The sequence below is a fragment of the Puma concolor genome, chromosome B1 (genome assembly GCF_028749965.1).
Source record: "Puma concolor isolate L17-30 chromosome B1, mPumCon1.1.hap2, whole genome shotgun sequence".
NCBI lineage: Eukaryota > Metazoa > Chordata > Mammalia > Carnivora > Felidae > Puma > Puma concolor.
The window spans coordinates 166,972,029-166,991,205 of NC_141670.1; the positions used below are offsets into that span (position 1 = coordinate 166,972,029).

The window sequence follows — 19,177 nt, forward strand, 5'->3', positions numbered from 1 at the left end:
CTTAGATGTGAAGAGCAGACTGATAATACAAAAAGTGATAGTTAAAAACTATAATTTTTGAGCACTTACCTGCAGATAAAATGCTAAGGGGTTTACAGGTGCATGCAAATAATAGTGTTTTCTCATATACAATGCTTTTCGCTGTTGCCATTAGAGACACATTGCTGATATGGGTGACCTGGTTTGATTTTTAGTGCTCATACCCTCCAGATATTAGGGCAGTGTGGTGCTCTGGAGTCAGATAGGACTTGCTGCAGGCTTGACAGATAAAAAACAGAACACCCAGTTAAATTCTAATTTCCGACAAACATCAAATAATTTTTTAGTATAAGTCTGTCTCAAGTAATATGTGGGATATACTTATATTGTATTTTTATTTGCTGAATCTGGGAACCCTATCAGGGTGTAAATTCCAGCTAACTCTGACACAATACTAGCTATTTTGTCCCTGAGGACATTACTTCACCTCCCAGCCTTCCTTTCTTCCTCTGTAAAATGAAGTTGATACAGTACCTACCCCACAGGATTGTTAAGTTTTAAAACATTTATTTACCACTGAGAAAAGTTAAATTCCTTTCTGTCTTGAGAATTTCCCTTTGTGGGTCTCTTCATTACTTACTATCCTTTATATGGGTGATTTTAACATTTATTACCATTTCATGCTTTTTGAAATGTTTACATTTAATTTCACTGAGATGGGTTTGAGATTCTGCCTTATTATTCAAAGAAGGGGCTTATTTTCCTAAGGAGATTATATAACTCTACTTAAAGAGACTGACACAATAACATTTTAGCATAAAACTAAATTGTGACCAAAGTGGCTACATTGATTAGTTTGGAGGAAGTTTGTAACAGAGTGGATTTATCAAACACACCCATTCTAGCAGTTTAAAGGGTATGTTTTTAACTACAAGATGGCAAACACGTCAGTTAAAATAGTATATTTGGTAATACATTGAAAAATTGAAGGAAGTCAACAAATTACAAATGATAATCTTTTACTTAATGTTGTGAGGTCAAACAGGTAAACAGATTATCTGGAAATTATACTGGCAATACAAATTGGAAGTAATAAGAATGGTAATACACTTTAATCTAGTAATCTCATTTCTAAGAAAATAGTAATCACAGGTATATATAATGATTTAAAAATAAAAACATTCACTCAAAATGGATGAAAGACCTAACTGTGAGACAGGAAACCATAAAAATACTAGAGGAGACAGGGTGCCTGGGTAGCTCAGTAGGTTGAACATCCGACTTCGGCTCAGGTCATGGTCTCGTGGTTTGTGAGTTCGAGCCCCGTGTCGGGCTCTGTGCTAACAGCTCAGAGCCTGGAGCCTGCTTTGGATTCTGTGTCTCTTCTGCTCTCTGCCCCTCCCCTGCTCATGCTCTGTCTCTTTGTCTCTCAATTATAAAGAAATGTTAAAAAATTTTTTTAAAAAATGCTAGAGGAGAAAGCAGGCAAAAACCTCTTTGACCTGGCCCGCAGCAACTTCTTACTCAACACCTCTCCAGAGGCAAGGGAAACAAAAGCAAAAATGAACTATTGGGATCTAATCAAGATAAAAAGCTTCTGCACAGCAAAGGAAACAATCAGCAAAACTAAAAGCAACCAACGGAATGGGAGAAGATATTTGCAAATGACATATCAGATAAAAGGCTAGTATCCAAAATCTATAAAGAACTTATCAAATTCAACACCAAGAAATATAAACAGTCCAGTGAAGAAATGGGCGAAAGACACAAATGGACACTTTTCCAAAGAAGACATCCAGATGGCTAACGGACACATGAAGAAATGCTCCACGTCACTCATCATCAGATAAATACAAATCAAAACCACAATGAGATACCACCTCACACCAGTAAGAATGGCTAACATTAACAACTCAGGCAACGACAGATGCTGGCGAGGATGCAGAGAAAGAGGGATTCTTTTTCATTGCTGGTAGGAATGCAAACTGGTGCAGGCACTCTGGAAAGCAGTATGGAGGTTCCTCAAAAATTAAAAATAGAACTACCCTACTACCTACCAATTGCACTACTAGGTATTTATCCAAAGGATACAAGTATGCTGTTTCAAAGGGACACATGCACCCCAATGTTTATAGCAGCGCTATTGACAATAGCCAAAGTATGGAAAGAGCCCAAATATCCATCAACAGATGAATGGATAAAGAATATGTGGTATATATACGTGCACACACACACACACACACACACACACACACACACACACAAAATGGAGTACTACTTGGCAATGAAAAAGAATGGAATCTTGCCATTTGCAACTATGTGGATGGGATTAGAGGGTGTTATGCCATGCGAAATTAGTCAGAGAAAGACAAATGTCATATGACTTCACTCATATATGGAATTTAAGATACAAAACAAATGAACATAAGGGAAGGGAAGCAAAAATAATGTAAAAACAGGGTGGGGGACAAAACATAAAAGACTCCTAAATATAGAGAACAAACTGAGGGTTTTTGGAGGGGTTGTGGTTGGAGGGCTGGGCTAAATGGGCAAGGGACATTAAGGAAGACACTTGTTGGGGTGGGTGTTATATGTAGGGGATGAATTACTGGATTCTACTCCTGAAATCATTATTGCACTATATGCTAACTAACTTGGATGTAAATTAAAAAAAAAAATAATAATAAAATAAAATAAAAATAAAATAAAATAAAATGTAAATATTTTAAAATAAAATAAATAAATAAAATTAAAATAAAATAAAATAAAATAAATATAAAAATAAAATACAATAAAATAAAAATTAAAATAAAATAAATAAATGAAATAAAATAAAGACATTCACTTTGAAAAATTTAGACTAGAGGAAATATGTCCAATGAAAGGGAAATCAGTCAATAAATTATGGAATAATGGAAGATAAAATATTATGCAGTCTTCTAAAGGATGCTGTAGGACATACTTAGTAATATAAAAATGACAACAATATAATATTAAAGAAAACCAGAATGATTTTATATAAAAACTATCTATATGAATGTCTAAACAAAAATGTTAATATTGATTATGATAACAATAGGAGTAGGGTAAGAATATATTTCAGTATTTTTTCTTCCTTTCTATAATATCCAAATCTTATGAAACATGTTATTTTATGATTAGAAATTAAATATTATTTAAAAAATCCTGAAACTCAAAAGTCAACTTTCCAAAAGAAAAGAGTGCTCAGTACTGGCCTCATTTTCTCTGCTCAGCATCGTGGGGTATTTCCCCTTTTGGGAGCCTTGCAGTCCGTTGGGTGCTGAGGCCATTTAACTGAAACAATAAACATTACCGGGTTGTTCGATGGCTAATTAGTCAGCAGGACAAATAGTTCAAGTACTGGAAAAAGACTGATGTATTTTTGGAGCTGATCGTTTGAAATGAAAGCAGTTTTGCTAAATAGAGACAGTATTTATTTCATGCTGTTCTATTTTCAGTCAAAAGCCAAAGTTTTGTAACTGTGTAAACTGTCAAATGTTGCACTAAAAATTCTTAAGGAAATTTATTTTGGGGTCATTAGAATAACATTTAGATGCTAACTGGCATATCTTAATGTTTTTTCATAGCTGAAGTATGAATTACTCTTTCAGGCAAGTTCAGACTTATCCTATTTTTATCTCTTGCCCGGGTATATTTCACACATGCAATTATTTCACAAAATACACAATAAACAGAGCAATGAATAAATAAATGCACCCTATTTACAGTTTAATAGTTTTTAATATGATGGCACTGTTTAGAAATGTAATCATACTTTGTAAAAACCTAAACAATTCTTTCAAGAATTCACCCTGGATGAATTGATAGTGTCATTTTAATAAAATCCATTAGGCAGTATTACCTTTGGCTAACTTTACTTTCAGATTTGTTAAGAGGTGCATGTAGTTCTGCGAAACCTCCTTTTATCCCTCACTCTTATACATATTAATGAGCTCCAGCTCCAGCTAAGGATAATGGTGATTTGGTTGCTGTTATTTTCATCCGTATATAAATCCGCAAATCCAATACCGACTCATGAAATCCTCCTTTGGCAATGCCACAGAATTGTTTCTTTCTTTGGGAATGATTAAGAAAACTAGCCGTTTTCACATGTTTAAAGAAAGGAAAAAGATCTGTATATTTATTATTTAAAACAATTAGGACCTGGCTTTTGACAATGTCAAGATTTGCACTATCTCCCTGTTTGTTTTGGATATACTACTGACTTCTGTTTCTAGAAGACACAGATACATTGCTTAAGCAACCAAAGGTAAGAACCCAGTAGTAATTACTGTTGTATTTTCACATATGTTTACACCTCTGTTTTGATTTATTAAAGTATCAGCATTTGCTTTGTTTTCTGTTACGTGCTTTCTATTTACAGCAATGATTGCTTGTATCTTTATTGACTTCTCTGTAGTTTTGTCAGATAAATGAATATTACACTAAAATACATTTTTAGTTAAAAGTAATAATAAATAAATACCTGGTAATATGATTCTGTTAATCGGAATATCACAACAGTAAATACTACCTGCTTTTTGCAAATTTCAAGTTCATTTTTAGAAGTCAGAAACAATAACTTTGGCAGATGTGTCTTTTTTCAAAGGAAGTGTCTTATGCCGGGTTTTCTTTCTCTTTAAAATGTTTGAAGATTGAACACCATTAAATTCGTATATATCTTAATAAAAAATTAATTCCTGAAAACATGAGCTTCAACTCATTGAGAGCTTCTTAAGTGTTAGATACTTCTAAGCATTATTATAGCAACCTGCACACTTCCTTTTAGAGATAAATAAGTGTTCTAAGGAGATTAAGAGGGTTCCTCAAGGTAAAATATTATTGTCGTGTGATGGAGACAGAACTGAAATCACCTTGCCTTCTTTTAATTCTCCATGGTAGTCAGTATATTTTAATTAGACTTTTAAAAACTATTATTATTTACTGTCATGTTTTATTTTTATAAATTTAAAAACTACTCTTTATCACTTTTATTGTGTCAAGAATACAAAATTATAAATACTTGTCATTTCATTATGTATTACAAAGCGAAGTGTTGTTAAACTAAGCTTTTAAAATGTTCTTATTAATAAACACACGGCTTCTGACATTTTGGTTTTTTTCATTTATATAACCCTTAATTGATTCGTTTAATTACATTCATTTTTTTGCTTAACATTCTTTCCATAAACATCTTTCACTCATGTCTTTGTTAGATCAAGCAGGCAAATGAAACAGGATGGTGTGTGTGTGGGGGGGGGGGGGAGCATCAGAGAGAAACTGTAAATAAAAGCCCTAATAGTTATTGATCACACTTTATTTTTTTTTTTTTAATTTTTTTCAACATTTATTTATTTTTGGGACAGAGAGAGACAGAGCATGAACGGGGGAGGGGCAGAGAGAGAGGGAGACACAGAATCGGAAACAGGCTCCAGGCTCTGAGCCATCAGCCCAGAGCCCGACGCGGGGCTCGAACTCACGGACCTCGAGATCGTGACCTGGCTGAAGTCGGACGCTTAACCGACTGCGCCACCCAGGCGCCCCTACACTTTATATATCATAGAGGGTACACCCTCTTTTCTCTACACTTGGAATGTTTATAAATTGGTCACAAAATGATCTCGGTAAGGCAAAAAAGCATACAGGCTATAATCTCTGCCAACAGTCAAAGTTAGAAATTAATAAGTAAAGTTTATATTAAAGACCCTACCCTTAGGAATAAAAAAAAAATACTGAGGGTAAACTTGGGGGTGGGGGGAAGAATCATCAAAAACTTCTTTAATTGAAGATAGAAAAACAGCAATTATAGATTTTCCTTTTCATGGAGGTAATTTTTTAGGCTGTGATGTTAATATGTGTAAAAGATCTGGATAAAATAGATTATTTTCTATAAAAACAAACGTAAAAAAAACAAATTCAATGTACATTGAATTTAGGAAGTAAAAATTCAATTGATGAAAAATTATGGGCAAAAGTGAGAAGAGTCCAAGAACTTCTTCCAAAAAAAAGCCACTTGTAACTTAAAATTTTTTACTCAATAATTTATTCAACAAATGTTTAATTAGTACCTATTATGTGAAAGGCATTGTCTTAGCCAGAAACTTTGGTTTGTTTCTTACTGTGTCCTCATCAATAGGTCTAAGGAATAAATCCACATAATGCCAGAACCTTTCACCTTGGGTAAAAGTACACGAGAATTTGGATAGCATATTTTAGGTTTTGGCTATGGCACTAACCAAACTTCCCACAGCTACATCCCCTTAAAGGAGAAATATAACGTACCTTCCCTTCAGCAGACAACTGTTGTGCGAAGATTTTGAACTATGCTATGAACTATGCTAATATAGGCAAAAAAAAGTATACAGGCTACATTCTCTGTCCACTCTACATGGGGGACAAATAGTTATATTTATGCCTAATTGTTCTCACATGAACAAACGTTCCATGGTACACAAATTTAGCTTTAATTCATATAGTTTTAGTTGATAAAAAGGTAACTGATAAAATTCAACATCTATTTTTGATATGATAGCAAATTAATAATAAAATAAAACTCTTTAACATAATAAATAATTTATCCGAAATCAACGGGGCAAAAATAGGAGAAGCTCCAAAGTCTGAAATAAAACATGGAGTGCCGGGGTATCTATTATTTAACATTGTTCAGTGACTTGTATTCAACACAGTAAGACAAGAAAAATAAATAAATACAGTTTTCAGAGATAAAATTATCATTACCTATGGATGATATAATTGTCTACTCAGAGTACTCCAAAGGATCAATTTAAGACTATTAAAACTAATAAAAATGTCAATAAGATAATAGGCTACAAAATAAATATGTAAATTAATAGGGGCGCCTGGGTGGCGCAGTCGGTTAAGCGGCCGACTTCAGCCAGGTCACGATCTCGCGGTCCGTGAGTTCGAGCCCCGCGTCAGGCTCTGGGCTGATGGCTCAGAGCCTGGAGCCTGTTTCTGATTCTGTGTCTCCCTCTCTCTCTGCCCCTCCCCCGTTCATGCTCTGTCTCTCTCTGTCCCAAAAAAATAAATAAACGTTAAAAAAAAAATATATATGTAAATTAATAGTTCCCAGTCAATACAATAAAAATAGATCTTATTTACAAATAAAAATTTAACTATGTATAATGCATTTAATAGGAAATGTACATGCTTATTTAAAGGAAATAATAAAGACTTGGGGCGCTTGGCTAGCTCAGTTGGAAAAGCATGCTACTCTTGATCTCGGGGTTGTGAGTTCGAGCCCCATGTTGGATGTAGAGATTACTTAAAAATAAAATTTAAAAAAAAGAAAGAAAATTATAAAGACTTACAAAGTAGATTTTTAAAGCCATCGATAAATGAGATGTCCCTTGTCATGTGATTTTATTTTCTTATTCTTTTTTTAATGTTTATGAGTGAGAGAGAGACAGAGAGACAGAGAGCAAGCAGGGGAGGGGCAGAGAGAGAGAGGGAGACACAGAATCCGAAATAGGCTCCAGGCTCTGAGCTGTCAGCACAGAGCCTGATGCAGGGCTTGAACTCACAAACCTCAAGATCGTGACCTGAGCCGAAGTTGGCCCTTTAACTGACTGAGCCACCCAAGTGCCCCCCTTGTCATGTAATTTTAAAAGTTTTAATATATTAAGCATGTTGATTCTCCCAAAATTCGTTCATACGTTTAATGAAATATCTTTTTAAAACATATTGTGTTCCAGGGAACATTATTCTAAAGGCAACTGGGAATAATAAATGTACACGTTGTAGTGACGTAGAAATAGTTACTTAAGTGCAGTCTTTAACACGATGATGGGGTGTAGATGTTTATTACCTCTACATGTAGTGTAGATGTGGTGTTTGTGCAATACAATAAGTAACGAAAGTAAAACAATTTTTTTTGGTTGTTTATTATGAGCCAGATATTATGTAAAGTGCTGCAGACATAAAAATCAGAGCTCACTGGTACCTGCTCTCAAGGCTGGTGGGAAAGACACCGCTATAAAGGGACCATCATAAAAGATCCACGCTCTGATAATAAGTGCTCCCCATTATCTGAGTGTTCAGGGGAACCACACACACCCAGGCATCTTCTTCCAGCCATTGGAAATATTTGCTCTTTTCTTCTTTCTTTACCTTTTTCACATGCTGTTTGCTCTGCCAAGAATGCTCATTTCCTCTCCTGTCTGGCAAACTACTCATTCTTCAAAATCCAGGTGTATATCCCCTGCTTTGGAAAGCTTTTTGTGAATCTCCCTGCTGTACGGTGTTGCACACACACAAAATTGTCCCACTGGATTTTTATTACGCACCTGGTTCTCTTACTAACTTTTCTTGGCCCGGAAGCCTGTCTTCATCAACAACCATCCTCTTTTGTTTCTCGCCTTGGCAACTCAGCGGGTTACGCGGTGCTGCTGTTTACATGGCCTGTGCTCACCGAATGTTGGGAAGCAAAAATATTGAGTGCAGATTGGATTACGTTCTCTGCAAAGGGTTTGCAGGTAAAAATATCAGTAGTCTTAAGGTGTTTCTTTTGGGTACAGGTATAAATTTGTAAGAAAAACAGGAAAAAAATTATCCTAAATTTCAAATACTCATTGTGACTGACAAAATCTCCATATAATTAGAGTCCAGGGGACCTCAAGTGCTGAGTTCTAAGTATTTTTTGACTTTTATATGTTTCCTCACTTTTGTTATTTCCATAAAGTTTGTATTTGTGTTGTCCCAGGGCATATACAGAGAAAAAGGAAGTTCTCTGTCCTTAAGTAGCTTAGAGAATATTGGAAAAGTGGGACATTCACATGCAACCATAGATGTACGTACCAAGAAGTAAATGCTTAGGGCTAAAGAAATGATTTAATATATAGTCTCTCTCTGTCTCTCCCTCTCTCTCTCTCTTCATCTCTCTCTCTCCCTCTTTATGTATAATATATATAATTCATAATTTATTAATATATTTATTAATTTTGGGGGGGTCAGTTTTTAGAATTCTGACTGCTTTCTGATTTAAAGGAGAAAGTAGAAAGATAACACATTAAAGCCTCTGACCATTGCAAAAAATCCCTTGTTCTTACCCTTGATCAGTAGAATGTATTGATTTTAAAGAAAACTTTCTTCAATGATATAAGGTTTTGCAATACCCCAATGTCATAATATATATGACTTTGTAGTTAAAATCAATTCTTTAAATTTATTTGAAAAAGATCTCTAGTCAGTGGGAATGTAGGAGTGAACAAAACACAATTTTTTGCTCTAATGCACTTACATTTTCTGACATTTAAACCACTCTCTATCACTGTGTTTTCTTGTAAAATGTTTTAGCCAAAAAAAAGGGAATATTGGAAGATGTATTTATTTGGTTACTTGCTGGTTTTGTTCATTGGCTTTTGATCAATCAAGATTTTATTCTATGATGGTCACTCTATAAATTTTCTGTGGATTTTGAAGGGGATGGTAATGATTATAATAATTACGGCCTTCTTGGTGAAATTGTTTCTTCCTGAGAAAGAATCGTGTTTTCTTCATAAGTTGGTAACAAGTGACTTAGCAAGCCTGTCGGGTCCCAATGTTTGTTAAAGGCAGATAGAGCAACAGTGTTGGGCCAGCTCTGTTTTCGTTTTCACGGGAATTACAGGTTGTTTATAATCCTATAAAGATAATTATTAAATAGTTGCTCTGACCAGTTTGACCTCTTAAAGTGATAGTTCAAGGGGGAAGGGTTTAAAGAAAGATTATTTTAATCATTTAACTCTCTTTGTCTCCGTGAGAAAGTTGATGGTCGCTTCTCTGAGCTTGGGGATTACATAACAATATCATCAATTTGCATTTATATAGCCCTTCAATATTGCTTTCGAGGTATTTATGTGAGTTTTTTCATTAGCCCCCCATAGAGAATCAATCATCACCTTGGACAGGGCAGGTATTATCATCTCCACTTTACAGCAGAGTCGACTGAAGCTCAGAGAGATCTCTGCCAAGATCTCACCGGCAATTTGGGGAAGAGCTGGGGCCAGAACCAACATCTTTGCCAAGCAGGTGGTGGCTGTTTCCAGGCACTGGCTGCCTGTCTCTGGTACAGCCAGCAAAGCCTGTTCTGGATGGTTACACAACTCTGGGAGGATTATTAAATATTAAGCAACAACCTTAACTCTGCAACTGAATACTGAGATTGGGCAAGGACTGGGAAACATTATTTTAAAGAAAAAGTGCTGACACTAAGTATTCTTGTTATGAAACAAAATTCCATTTAAGAATACTACCTTTTTTCCCATTAAAAAAATAAATTAGGAGAAAATGCAGAAGCGCGCAAAGAAGAAAGTGAAAACACTAATGATCTCACCACTGAAAACTTAACATGTTTACCATTTAAGTGCTTACCCTTTGTATGCACATATACACAATTTTTTTTTTCAACGTTTATTTATTTTTTTGGGACAGAGAGAGACAGAGCATGAACGGGGGAGGGGCAGAGAGAGAGGGAGACACAGAATCGGAAACAGGCTCCAGGCTCTGAGCCATCAGCCCAGAGCCTGACGCGGGGCTCGAACTCACGGACCGCGAGATCGTGACCTGGCTGAAGTCGGACACTTAACCGACTGCGCCACCCAGGCGCCCCATATACACAATTTTTAATAAAATGGGATGATATTATAAATATTGCTGAACAATCGGTTTTTTCCTGCTTGACACAGTAGCGTGAACATTTCTACAAGTTGTTAAGTTACGCTCTTTAGAGAAAAAAATATCAAAATTTATCCTTTTATTATTAAGTTAATACATGCCCATTGTATAAAACTTGAATAATACAGAGAACAATAGAGAGTGCTCCAAAACTGTTGTTTACAGTGTAGTGCATATAGTTCTGCACTCTTCTATGAGGCTGAATTTTACTGGTCGCCTCAGCAGATGAGTGCCTTCTTTAGAAAAGCTTTGCCCTGTTGGAGGAGGGCACATCATTTATTTTAGAAGGTACATATTTTACTTATTAGAGCCAATATAACAATGGCCGAAAAACAAACACATCATTTATAATAATCATTTGGAACATTCACAAAGAAATCTACTCCAGAAAGCACCAGCACACAGCAATCCTTATACAAGCTGAATCATCCTTGGCCCTCTTCAAATAATTAGGTGGTGTGGGTGCTCTGACCTGCTTAATATGTAACTATCCTCTTTTAAAGATAATGTTTTTGGGTGCGGCGGGGGTGGGGGGGGCTTAGTCAGTTGAGCATCTGACTCTTGATTTTGACTCAGGGCATGATTCCAGGGTCATGGGATCAAGCCCCTCGTTGGGCTCCACACTGATCATGGAGCCTGCTTAAGATTCTCTCTGCCTCTCCCTCTGCTCTGCCCCTGTGTGCCCACATGCTCTCTCTTCCTTTCTCTCAAAAAAAGAAAAGTAAAGATGATGCTTCAAAGTCTGCGTACTATGCTGGCCTTGCAAAATGAATTTCTCAGGTCAGTTTTCAATTTTATCCAGAAGTGGTATAAAAGTGCTTGGGTGACATAATACAGCCCATTATGGATCATGACATAGTAGAGATAATAGTTAACTGAGATTAGAGGAGTCAGATTGCTTTGTAAGCCATATACCGGTAAACATGTATTGCTATGTAATTGAAGGGACTTACAGATTAGTAAAGTACACAAATGACAGTTGATGGCAGAATTTTATGTTTATTTTAGCAAAGTAAAGTACAATTAATAGAGAATCGGGGTGCATATTCACGTAGGGGATAGTAATAATGTCTGATGCCTAGCAGGCATTTATTAAACACATGTTACATGTTGAATGGGTGAAAGAATCCAACTGAAGAAAAATTAGCCAAGAATATGAACATCTAATTCACAAAGAAGAAATCCAAATGACCAATGGACACATGCGACTTTTGCCACTTTACTAGTAAATGCAAATCAAAAAAGTTTTACTCATCAAATTGGGGAAAACCTTAAAATTTGGCGGCAGGAAGGGTTGGTGAGGATGTTGGGGATATAGCACATTTGTATAGGGTTGGCAGGATACATAAAATGATATTCCACTTCGGGCAGTGATCTGGCTGGCTCTAATAACCTAAAACTAGAACTAGCCATTCCATATTTGGATATGTACATAAGAACCACTCTCGCACATGTGTCTAAGGAGACATGCAGAGGAATTTTAATTTTGCTACAGCGCTGCTCACAATTGCAAAACACTAGAAAGAACCAATCTTTCGTTATTAGAGAGAAGAAATACACATAGAGAAAAGGAACACAATACGATACACGTAGACTGCAATATTTACAAACAATATTATAAAAGGAAATAGCTCTGTATATTAGCATACTTTTCAAAACATAATTTTGAGTGAAAAAAAGCAAGTTGCAAAATTATACACAGGTGAAGCTTTACATGCTTAAACAACATGTCCAAAACTATACACTGAAGGATGCATATGTAGGCATGCGGTAGGAAGCAGAATGGTCTGGAAGAACACACCCCAAATTTACAGTAGTGGTTGCTTCTGGGAGGTAGGGAACGGGACAGTAAGAACAGCACTGGGAGGTGGCAATTTCTTAAAGGGCTGTAACTTTAGGCATAAAGTTTTGTTTTTCACTTACCATAAAAGGTGTGGATGCAAATTTGACAAAAGGCAAAAGGTAACAATAATTCTCGGTGGTAGAACTATGGATGATATCATTTTTGTACTGTTTTGCATTTTGAAATAAGGGTCACTACGTGTATCCACTAAGTACTTAATTTATATGATACAAAATTTAAAAAGTACAAAATATTCCCTCTTCCTCTCCTATCATCTAGTCCCATCCATAGTTCCCCTTCTTAGAGGAAGGTAATCACTGGTACCAATTTCTTGTGGCATCTCTCCCTCTGTCTACACATGTGCGCGCACGCATGTGCACACACACACACACACACACACACACAGGAAATTATATATCCTTTTTCCCTGCACATGGTACTATATTATATCTTTGAGGACTTTCAATACCTGTTCATATAGAAGTGTCTTCTTATTAAAAAACTATTTTTAATGTTTATTTATTTTTGAGAGAGAGAGAGAGAGAGAGCATGAGCAGGGGAGAGGCAGAGACAGAGGGAGACACAGAATCTGAAGCAGGCTCCAGGCTCTGAACTGTCAGCACACAGCCTGATATGGGGCTCGAACACACGAGCAGCGAGATCATGACCTGAGCTGAAGTTGGGCGCTTAACTGACTGAGCCACCCAGGTGCCCCTCTTTGGGCTTCTTTTTTACAGCATCTGGCAGAGAACTTTGTATACAGTACTTATTTATTGAATTGGATGTAGACATTACTTGCTTGTTATGTATATATTCAATTTCATTTCATTTTCTACTTATTCATTGCTAACATACAGAAAGAAAATGAAACTTTTACATTGATTTTTATCCTGAGACCTTGCCAAGTTTACTAATTTGTTCAATTTCCTTTTTTGTAGATTCTTTAGGGTTGTCGAATACACTATTATGTCATCTGCAAATAAAGATAGTTTAATTTCTTCACTGTATGGATATCTTTTTTTTATATATTTAAATATTTTGGGGGGCTTGTTGCAAGAGACAGCACAATGTTGAACACCTCTAAAATATCCTTGCCTTGTTCTTGACTTTAGGGAGAACGTGTTCAGTCTTTTATCATTAAGTATGTTATTAATTATAGGTTTTTTGTACATGTTCTTTATTGGGTTGAGGAAGTTCCTTTCTATTCTGAATTTGCTGAGATTTTGTATTATGAATAGGTGTTGAATTTTGTCAATGCCTTTTCTTCATCTGTTGAAATTATCATATGACTTTTCTCATCTTTCTTCTATTAACATAGTGAATTTTACAGACCATTTTTCAAATCAAAGTCTATATTTTTTACATTCTGTTATGAAATTGACTTCTCGTTACAATAGTTGTTTGTGAAATTTGTCTTCAGGAATTGATTCTAAAGTTTTCAGATTTGTAGATCTGAAATGTCAGAGAAGTAACAGCGATGTTGAAGCCTTTCCTGATAGTTAATTCATGTCTCTCGCTACCATAATCAGAAATACAGATACGACTGGGGTAGTGCGCCAAGATCAATAGCATAGAGTAATGTTCCTTTAAGTGTGACTCAGGAACCCCTTGAAACAGAATTACTTATGGTGCTTGATGAAATTGTAGATTCGTGTCTACACGAATTCATACTTCATTCGTACCCTGAGAGCAGGGCCGTGATATCTGCATTTTAAACAAGTTTCACAGGTATCCTTCCTACTAAATTTAGAGAATGCTGCATACTAAATTATGTTTGGATGTGTGGATTTGAGATTGGGGGTTCACAACATCTTTATTGGATATAAAAGAGATTTTATTATTCTGATTTTATAGATGATAAAATTGAGGTTCAGTAAGGTTAAAAAAAACTCACTTGAGTTCATTCAGCTAGTGAGGGAGTCAGGATTTGAACCCAAGTTAGAGCCTGATGTCAATCAATAGAATAGATGACTTCCTGGGAATTCATAGTTTATATTCCAAATTAATTTTTCCTGAACTCTCCATAAGATTTTCCCTGTCATTTGCTTTGCTTTATCTTTGTTCGGGTTTTTACATCCTCATTTAAGTGAGAAATTTTTGTGATTCAGTTAAACATGAAAACTGAACCTTACTTTATTTTTTGAAAAGTTAAAAAAAAAGTTTATTTATTTTTGAAAGGGAGAAAGACAGAGTATGGCTCGGGGAGGGGAAGAGAGACAAGAAAACACAGAATCCAAAGCACAGAGCCCGACACAGGGCTCGGGTTCAGGAATTGTGAGATCAGGACCTGAGTTGAAGTCGGATGCTCAACCAACTGAGCCACCCAGACACCCCTGAAACTTATTTTTAAAAGCAGCTGTTTCTCTTTGATTCACAAATTTTGATTTAAAATTCATATTCGGGAAAACCAGCAAAGCAATGAATTCTCTAAAAGAAGAATCTTTTCGTTCTTTTCAGATGCCTTCTTAACAATCCTATGATACCAAAAAGAGTTGAAAAGTATATGAAAAATGTCAACATTTACTGTCAAAAACCCTTTCCCAAGCAACAGACTAATTTTGTGTTTTAATACAATGCAAAACATTTTAATGTAAAAATGCAAAATAAAATACAGTATTAGCAGCTAGGTTCCAATAAGCATACGAAAAGAGGAATTTACCATAATCAAGAAGAGTTTATTTCATAACTATTAAAATAATTCATTAATACAGTTCATGTTAATAGAAAAAAATTAAAAGGAAAAATACTATTTCTATAAAAGTAAGAGATTCTTTAATGAAAATCAATATTCATTCCTGTTTCTAATTTTAAAAAAATTGATAAAATAAGAATAAATGGAGACTTCCTTAACACGAATCAAACATTTCTCTCAAACCAAGGGTTGTCACCATGCTTGAGGGTAAAATGCTGAAAATATTTGTGTTGTTTTTTTAATTTTTTTTAATGTTTATTTATTTCTGAGACAGAGAGAGACAGAGCATGAGTGGGGGAGGGGCAGAGAGAGAGGGAGACACAGAATCAGAAGCAGGCTCCAGGCTCTGAGCTGTCAGCACAGAGCCCAATGCAGAGCTCGAACCCACAAACCGTGAGATCATGACCTGAGCCGAAGTTGGTCGCTCAACCCACTGAGCCACCCAGGCGCCCCAATGCTAAAAATATTTGTATAAAGCCCAAACCACACTTAGGTATCTGTTAAGACAATGTTGATATCAAGATACATATTATGTTCTGGAACTTTTTAGTCAAGATAATTAGCCACCTGGGTGGCTCAGTCAGTTAAGCAGCTGTTTCTTGGTTTTGGCTCAGGTTATGATCTCATAGTTTGGTGAGTTTGAGTCCCATGTCCAGCTCTGCACCTCTCTCTCTCCCCCTGTCTCTCTGCCCCTTGCCCCTCATGCTGTTTCTGTGTCTCTCAAAATAAATTAAGCCCCTAATGTGGGGCTTGAATTCATGAACCCTACGATCATGACCTGGGTCGAAATCAAGTCCGATGCTTCACCAGCTGAGCCACCCAGGTGCCCCAAAAAGCAAATCATTCCTTAACATATTTTACTATAAAGAATGAAGTGTTTTATACGTTTTTTCCATATCAAATGATTCCTTCTCTCTCTCTCTCTCTCTCTTTTTATTTTTGCTTTTCTATGTTATTAATAACAAAGGCAAATTTGTTTGCCCAAACCTAGAACTCAGTGGTAGAAAAATAACAAAGGAAATCTCCCCAAGTCATACAATAAAAACTTGGGAGTGCAGGCTAGGTGTGCGTTGTGGTGTAGGGGATGGATAGATGACCCGCCATCTTGGGAAGGTAGAGGTATGGGAGGTATTGAAGTTGTCTAGCACCCCACAGTCCTCCTCTCACCGCCTTGACCTTTTTTGGGTTTTCATCCCCAGACCACGGCACACACCTTCAATACAAGAGCCGGTCAACAGTGGCACTTTTTTTGGAGTGACCAGATATTGATTTTTTTTTTTTTTTGTCCTGCCGACACTGGGAGCTTTTAGAGTGAGGAAACTTGGTCTGGGAGAGGGGAGGCTGGGATGGACACCCAGCACCCATCTCGAGGGATTTTCCTCCAGGCAGATTTGGAGGAAACACCATCGTGGATGAAAAGCCCAGAGGGCAGCGCGGTAACTGCCAAGCAAGCAGGGTGGAGGGGAGGCGCCAGCTGGGCCCTGTGGCCCGGCTGGGCTTCCAAGTCAATGGTTGCAAAGCAGCGGCTGTATCTCCCCACAGGCACACCGTTCGTGCCCACCAGGAACTTCTCCGAGGTTCCAGGCGACGTGGTTGCAGCACACCGGAGGCCAGCGGACGACCGTGAGAGGTCGCTAAGGGCAGTGGCGTGGTCTCTGGGTGACTGCAGAGCCTCGCCTGGAAGGTGATGCGCAGCGCGCCTGCGCTCCATTCAGCGTCTGTCCAAGAGCCAGAGGTTGGTCTCGAACTGCCAACTGCCGCGGGGTAGAACGTACCTGGGGGAATTCAGAATCCCTTCGTTCTGGGCATTCTCCTGATGCCTGAGATGGTTGCACGAGCAGCCGAGCACTATATGTAATCATTTAGGGGCCTTGCTAAGTGTGTCACATCCAGCTTTTCCTCCGAAGTTTAAATACCGCCCAAGAACCAACCCCCCCCCCCCCCGCCCGCCCCCGCTCTGTTTTTTTGGAATGCTTGTAGAAATTCATAGCTGATTACAGTCATTTTGGTATTTTATTTTACTGCTTTTTATTACTTGTTTGATCTGTATGTGAGGTCCCTATAGTTTTGTTCTCTGACGACATTGCCTGAATATTTTAAAGCTGGGGTAAATTCAGGGGCACCTGGGTGGCTCAGTGGGTTAAGCCAAGTCATGATCTCACAGGTGGTGAGTTCGAGCCACGTGTGGGGGGCTCTGTGCTGACAGCTCAGAGCCTGGGGCCTGCTTCGGATTCTGTCTCTCTCTCTCTCTCTCTCTCTCTCTCTGCCCCTCCCCTGCTTGTGCTCTGTCTCTCTCTCAAAAATAAAAATAAACATTAAAAGGAAAAGCTGTGCTAAATCCAAAATTAAGAAAAAAAAGTTTACACCTCTGATATATTCTTGAATTAAAAAAAATACACAAAAAAACTGGCTAGTGGTAATGAAGGGCTTAGGCCACATCTATATTCTATTAGAGAATAAGTCCTATATATAACTGGAAATAAAATTATGATGAGAGCCTTAGATGAATGGTAGAGTGAAACTTTTGATTGTATATGTAAATATATAGTCTTTCTACTAAGAAGACTTTTTTCTCCCCAGATATTAAACTAACCATGAAGAAAAATATTATCAATACACGGTTCTCTTTTATAAACGTTCCCAATGTGATTGTTCCAGATATTGAAAAGGAAATAAGGAGGATGGAAAATGGAGCATGCAGGTAAATCCATGCATTGTTAATACCAGCCACCGCTAATAAATTTAACTAGGCTTGATTTCAGTTTAACTTTTAATTTGTGACTTTACCCTTTGTAATTTATTTAATTTTGTGAATGTGTTTATACTTTGGAACAGCATAACTTGTCTCACAAGTGAACAGAGATATTATTGTGGTGATTATTTAGAAGCACTTAGGCCAGGCCTTTTCTCATGGGACATTTCAAATCTAAAGCGGTGGCATTGCCATAGATGAATGTGAAAATAATAGTGTGATATGCTGAATGTTTTAGAAGTATAATTTAAAGTGGCTACCCCATGAATGCATAGACATTTATACACATATATTGCATTTATTTTTCGTGGAAAGAGATGTTATTACAGGTTAGTCCATACAAATGTATAATGTGACCTAAAAACATAGATATCATACTTTCTATTTGATAAATATTAACGTTAATCAATGCGTCAAGTAATAGAAATATGGAAGACCTAGGAAGTGGTTTCTGAACTACAATTCAGTAGTATGCACTGAATTATGCATATATTTTATCTAATTCCATGTATTCTAGAAGTTCTCATTTCCCTCTAATTAAAATGGGGGTAGGGGCACTCGGGTGACTCATTTGGTTGAGCATCTGACTCTTGATTTTGGCTCAGGTCTTGATTTCAGGGTCATGGGATACAGCCCCACATTGGGCTCTGTGCTGGGTGTGAGGCCCACTTAAAAAAAAAGAAAAAGCGTCATATGTTAGTTTGAGAGGGAAGGAGAAAAGATGAGGCAGTGGTCCTCCTAATGAGAAACATTATTCCTTCATAATAATTTAAAACATTGATCTAATTCACCTCTGCCTCCTATTGGACCGTAGCTCCTTTTCTGATGACGATGATGATGACGACAGTGCCTCCATGTTTGAAGAGTCAGAGAATGAAACCCCCCATGCAGGGGATTCCTTTAGAAATAACTCACGCAGAAGGGGACCAACACAGAGGTGAGCAGTATAATCTATCCCTCCGTATCTCTTTCTAAACTATTATTTAGAGGAAAGAAAGGTATTCTACTCCTCCATTTAGTGGGCTTGGCAATGCTCCTGCTACCCAGCCACTGTGCAGGATCTCAGGAGTAACTTGCTACTTATTCTTTTCCTCTCGTGGAAAGCACAGGCTGATGATTATCGATGCCCACGGGGCTTTGAGTCACAAACACTCTTGCTGATCATTTCCCCTGAGACTGGTCTCTGCCCCTTTAGAACCTGATGCCTCAGTCCTCT

General features: G+C 37.1%; 1 protein-coding gene across 2 annotated transcripts in view; it reads left to right on the top strand.

The window, feature by feature from the left end:
- Nucleotides 1–3,994: 3,994 nt before the first annotated feature.
- The window catches only part of CNGA1 (cyclic nucleotide gated channel subunit alpha 1), a 35,817-nt gene continuing 20,634 nt past the window's right edge, over nt 3,995–19,177 (top strand). Inside the window, exons 1-4 of one of the 2 annotated variants that reach the window (XM_086705117.1) lie at nt 3,995–4,270; nt 16,752–16,944; nt 17,790–17,910; nt 18,776–18,898. In XM_086705117.1, the coding sequence (XP_086561243.1) occupies nt 17,804–17,910; nt 18,776–18,898 (230 nt within the window). In that variant the 5' untranslated portion in view covers nt 3,995–4,270; nt 16,752–16,944; nt 17,790–17,803. The remainder of the gene's footprint in view (nt 4,271–16,751; nt 16,945–17,789; nt 17,911–18,775; nt 18,899–19,177) is intronic. The other variant, XM_025921785.2, reaches the window with a different exon arrangement.